General features: G+C 39.3%; 1 protein-coding gene across 1 annotated transcript in view; it reads left to right on the forward strand.

The window, feature by feature from the left end:
- Positions 1–5,324, forward strand: part of LOC103213093 (RNA-binding protein 6) — a gene marked incomplete at its 3' end in the record, with an annotated part of 89,297 nt that extends 83,973 nt beyond the window's left edge. The window contains exon 7 of the mRNA XM_007958988.2: positions 5,264–5,324. Within this exon, the coding sequence (XP_007957179.1) occupies positions 5,264–5,324 (61 nt within the window). The remainder of the gene's footprint in view (positions 1–5,263) is intronic.
- Between the last annotated feature and the right edge of the window lie 768 nt (positions 5,325–6,092).

Genomic DNA, 6,092 nt, shown 5'->3' on the forward strand with positions numbered 1-6,092 from the left:
AAAAAAGACTGCAGTTTGAAGTATGGATTACATCTCAATATAAAGAAAAAAATCCTCACAACTGGACCTATAAGCAGCGTCACAATAAATGGAGAAAAGATTGAAGTTGTCAAAGACTTCATATTGCCTGGTTCAACAATCGATGCCAGTTGAAGCAGCAGTCAGGATATCAGACAATGTATAGCACTGGGCATATTAGCTGCAAAGGATCTCTTTCAAGTGCTGAAGAGCAAAGATGTCTCCTTGAGGACTAAGGTGCACCTGACACAAGCCATGGTATTTTCAGTTGCCTCATGCATGTGAGAGGTGGATTATGAATAAGGAGGACCGAAGAAGAGTCAATGCTCTTCAGATGTGGTGTTGGTAAAGAATACTGAAAGTACCGTGGACTGCTAAAAGAACTAACAAATCTATCCTGGAAGAAGTGCAGTTGGAATGCTCCTTGGAAGCGAGAATAGCCAGAGTCATCTCATGTGCTTGGTCATGTTGTCAGAAGGGACCAGTTCCTGGAGTAGGATGTTATGCTTGGTAAGGTGCGGGGTCAGTGAAAGAGGGGAAGGCCCTCGGTGAGATGGACTGACAGAGTGGCTGCAGCAAGGGGCTCAAGTATAGCAAGGATCATGGAGCTAACACAGTACTGGGCAGTGTTTGCTTCTGTTGTGCGTGGGGTGGGGGTAATAGTTGGAGATGCATTGACAGCACCTAACAACAACAACCAAGGATACAGAACTTCAGGCACTGTGGAATTTTACCTCTGAAGACTCCATATTCTTTTGAAATGGCATATTTAAAGATTTTAGGCTATATTCTTATCAGAGGTCCAGTATCATTGTAGTAAACATGAAAATTATGTTCATTGCTACTGCTTAGCTTCAAAATAATTATGAAAAACTTAAAGAATTTCTAAGCCATGAATAATTAATGAATGAAAAATGTTGTAGCACTTGATAATTTAGTTAAAAATTTAGTGTGACATTACGGCAATTCCTAAAAAAGTTGGAATTAGAAATACCATTTGACCCAGCCATTCCATTACTAGGTATATATCCTAAAGGAGTGAGAACCAGGACGGAACAGACATATGCACACCCATGTTCATCGCAGCACTATTTACAATAGCCAAAAGATGGAAACAATCAGGTGTCCATCAACTGAAGAATGGATAACCAAACTATGGTACATATACACAATCAAATACTATGCAACCCTAAAGAATAACGTAGAATCTGCAAAACACTGCATCACGTGGATGAATTGGAGCACATTAAGCTGAGTGAAATAAGTCACTCACAGAAGGACAAATACTGTACTAGTCCATTATTGTAAAAAGTCAAGGAAAGGTTTATATACGGAAGAAAATTTTCTTTGTTGGTTACCAGGGGTGGGAGGGGAGGGAACACTGTTAGATAGGTAGAGACAAGTATTGATTTGGGTGAATAGAATGGCGATGTACCAAATGTGAGTGATCAACATGGTGGCATTGAGGAAGAGGAAGACATAGAGAGGTACATGGGAATTACAGACAACAAAGATGAACCCTTTTGCACATATAGTATTGCATTGTCAGTGAAAGCAAACATGGGTATATGGGTGGATAGTTGGGTGGACAGGCTGAACTGTTACGTATGTCTGTGAAGCGAGGCGTGTACCCAAGACCATGTATAGGGTTGGCAGACAATGGTCCTATAAGTTTATGTGTATGATCTGAATTCCCAGGTGTATAGTAGAGCTGACAAGGGACAAGGTTGTAGTCACTTCTTGGGCACAGCCAGCTACCCAGTGGGACCAAGTAGTTGAACCTGTGGGCTCTAGACCATAGTTACAGGGGACATCAAGCTCAATTGGCATAACATACTACATAAAACATTGTTCCATCTCCTACTTTGGCAAGTAGCGGCTGGTATCTTAAAAGCTTGCAAGTAGTTATCTAGATGCAGCAACGGGTCTCTCCTCATCTAGAGCAAAAAAGAATGAAGAAAACCAAAGATTCATGCAAACAGTTTGTCCAAGGGACTGGAATATCACGTGATCCTTAGCCTATATGATTATGAAACCATAAGAACTAGATGGTGCTCGGGTACCAATGTCAACCACTCGGAGGGGGATCTGTGTAGGAGACCCTGGATAGAGAAGGAGAACAATGTGGAACAAAACTCAAAAGCATTTGGAAATAAAAAAAAGAGGGACCAGGTTTTCTGGTCTGATGGAGCCTGGTGGAACCCCTGAGACTATGGTTCCTAGCTGCCCTTCAGGTCTGGAATTGAACCCATACTTGTGACTTCCAGCCAAAGAAAAGACAGCCATAGGAGTTGAACATTTACCTGAGGTAGATACACTCCTTAGAGAGAACAATCATGGGAAAAAGAAGAGCTGTTTATGCACAGGAAGACAGCTCAGGGGGCAGGAGTACATGGAGGGATGGACACAGGGAAGAGGTGACTTTTGGGAGGAAGTGGGAAGGGAGCTGTTGTATTGTGGTGAATTGTGGTCAATGTCATGAGACAAAGTGTGTGTGAACTGCTGTATGGAAAGTGAATTTGCTCTCTGAATTTTCACCCAAATCACAATTTAAAAAAAAAAAAGAATTTGTACTTCTTCACTATACAATTTAGTGGCTTTTAAGTACCTTCACAATGTTACATGATCATCACTAGTATTTATATTCAGATCTTTTTATCATCCCAAGCAGAAACCGTATACCCATTAAACATAACTCGCTACTACCCTTTTTCTTCCCCCAGCCCCTAGTAACCTTTGTTCTGTCTGACCCTGAATTTGCCTCATATAAGTGGAATTATACATAATGTGCCCTTTTATGTCTGGCTTGTTTCTTCTATATTTTAGCATGTATTTATGCTTCATTCTTTTTACAGCTGAATAATAATTCCATCATATGGCTGTACCATATTTTGTTTATCAGTTACTGGACATTTTGGTTGTTTCCACCTTTTGGCTCTTATAAATGATCCTGCTGTGAACATTTGTGTACAGATGTTTGCTTCAACACCTGATTTGAATTTGTTTGGGTATATACCAGGAGTAGAAATGCTAGGTCATATGGTGATTCTATATTTAACTTTTTGAGGCTCCACCAAACTTTTCCAAAAACAACAACTGCACCATTTTACATTCCCACCAGCAGTGCTTGAGTATTCTAATTTCTCTACATCCCCACCAACACTTTATTTTTTGGGTTTTTGTGCTGTTTTCAATAGTCAGCCTAGTGGGTGTGAAGTATTGTTTTCATCATGGCTTTCTTTGGTTTGTATTATCCTAATGTTGTTGACCTGATACCAAAGTGCACTTGGCTGCTTACCAGAAGGTCAGCAGTAACCTACCAGATGATCTGTGTGAGAAGGATTTAACAGTCTGCTTCCATAAACATTACAACCTTAAAAACCGTACGGGGCAGTTCTATTCCTATAGGGTCCTGTAAGTCAGAATTGACTCTATGGCAACAAGTCTTAATGACATTGAGCATGAAAATGTGCTAGTTGGCCATTTGGGAGCTCTGGTAGCGTAGGCACTTGACTGCTAACCAGAAGGCTGGTGGTTCAAACCCACCAGCCACTTGGTTTATCTTCTTTTGGTTTTATCTTTCTTTTGATGATTCTACTTTCAGTGTCATATTTAAGAATTCATTGCCAAATGCAAGGTCAAAGATTTACCCTTATGTTTGTGTCTAAGAATTTTACAGTTTGAGCTCTTACCTATATGATTTTGAGCCATCTTCTGTTACTTTTTGTCTATGGTAGGAAGTCTGGCTTCATTCTTTTATATATGACTATCCAGTTGTCCCAGCCCCATTTGTGGAAGAGACTTTTCTTTCTCTATTGAATTATCTGAGAGCTCTGGTGGCGTAGTGCCTAAGGCATTTGACTGCTAACCACAAGGCTGGCAGTTCAAATCGACCAGTCGCTGCTCAGAAGGAAGGTTGGGCAATCTACTTCCGTAGTGATACTGCCTAGGAAACCCCAGGAGGGCACGCTATGAGTTGGACCCAACTCCACAGCAGTGGTTGCTTTTGCGTTTTTGTATTGAATGATCTTGGCTCCCTTTTGAAATTAATTGGCCATAGATGTGAAGATTTTTTTCTGGACTCTGATCGAATTAAAGATCTATCCTTATGTCAGTACTACTCTTTTTTTGTTGTTGTTGTTTTTTGTTTTTGTTTATTTATTACTGTAGTTCTGTAGTAAGTATTAAAATCAGGAACTAGGAGTTCTCTTTCTTTTTCTTTAACGAGATTGTTTTTGTCTCTTCAGGGTTCCTTGCAATTCCATATGAATTTTAGGATCAGGTTTCTTACTTCTGCAAAAATGGCATCAGGATTTTGATAACATTTTTAACATTTTAATAGTGATTTCCTCTGTTGTGGGCTCACGAGTGATTCCCCCTCCCCATTTATACTTTCCATGTTAGTTATAATGTGCTGAAAGTATTGTTTCTTTTATAATCAAAAGTAGGAGTTAGTGTTAAAGGGAAGATTTTTGAACTCTTTATTTCCCATTAATAAACGGAAGACAAAAGTTAGCGTTTGATGTCAGAATTCTACAACTATAGCCAAAGGCTGTTGCTTTTTGCCTTCTTAGCTTATCAGTGGATAGAGGTGCCATCCTACTCATCCAGAATCAAGTGCGTATAATATGGAATGCATTTGACTTTTTGTACAAGGGGTTAAACAAAAGGAACCATGTTCACATTACAAAGTGTCTCTTCTCTTGTTCTGGACTAATGAATTTCCTTCCCCTTTAACATTGGCAGAATAACTGCCAGAAGCACTGTTTGTGTATGTCTTTCTTCTCCTTCCTTGCCCTGGTTATCACTGTTTGAAAAAGCAGTTAATAATTTGAATTCTCCTCAGTTCCAGCTAACCCTGAATGGGACTCATAAACCAGCTCAAGACTAATTATTAGGTGTAGAATAGTAAAGGTTTGGGGGCAATAATATTCTGTAAACCATTCAGTGGTCCAGTTTTCTTCGTTAAGTTTATTGCCTATAAAAATTCTTGTTCAGGGCAAAGGCATTTTTGGCTGTTCCAAAGTCCAGACATCCTGTTAGAAGGCTACTCTGAACAGTTCATCAGATTCTGTCTGCCAACTCCGATTTGTAAAAGAACAACAGACCTTTCAGGTTTAGTTTTTGAGTTGTTCTGGGACATGGCTTATTTCTGTCATCTTTGTTAGGTTTTACTGTGTTGGATATACATAAGAATTTATAAATGTTTTTGTCAAATTAAGTTCTTTCCCACTTTCCCTTGCAGTGTAAGGCCAATACTAGTGGACACAGATCTTCATGCTCATTCTGCAAGGGTCCAAGGGAAGGTGAGTGATGGTGCGTTTTGTTTCTGCACTGGGTAAAACAGATTCCATGCTTTGAAAAGTTGCATCACTAACTTTATCTGGAATCTTTTAAAAATGCAGTGTTCTGAAAGTTTTTAAAAATGTGATGTGCAACTTCATGTGACTTGTTAGTGAATGATTTTGGATCTCAAGAGGCCAATCAGGGAAGAGATGGGGTTGTGGGTTTCTCATATTAGGGTGACTGAGCAGGCAGGTGACCAGAGGTCTTTAGAATCAGTATTTAGAATACATTTAAGGATGTTAGGCTGGAAAAGAGTCTGTATAGCATCAGCCTGTGTGGTGTCACTCCTTCCTGAACACACACACACACACACTTCTCTCACATTATTGGGAATCATTTGCTATCAGTATTGTTCTCTCATTTGCAGTCTACCTAAGTATTTCAAGGGGTTCAACAGGAAAATATTTGTTAAGGTAACATAAATACATAAACAAGAGGAAATAATTAGGTTATTTGGGGGAGTATATTATCGGGAATGAACCTACATGCTTTATTCCCCTGTAATAATTTCATTAACTTCATAATAATATTAATTTCTCAAGTACTTAATTTTAAAGTGCATTTCTCCCAAGAGCCTTTAGGTAGACAACGTTGAAAAGTTTATGAGAGGCATCCCTAACAGCAGTCTTGTAGCAATGGCTATTGTATGTCTGTTTCTGATATTATCCTTTAGTAAAGCTCAGGGCATGATTGAAAATACGCAGTTGAATGCAAGAATCGATAGCCTT

This window comes from Orycteropus afer, unplaced genomic scaffold, assembly GCF_000298275.1.
Source record: "Orycteropus afer afer isolate SDZICR_OR568_19922 unplaced genomic scaffold, OryAfe1.0 scaffold01273, whole genome shotgun sequence".
Classification (NCBI taxonomy): domain Eukaryota; kingdom Metazoa; phylum Chordata; class Mammalia; order Tubulidentata; family Orycteropodidae; genus Orycteropus; species Orycteropus afer.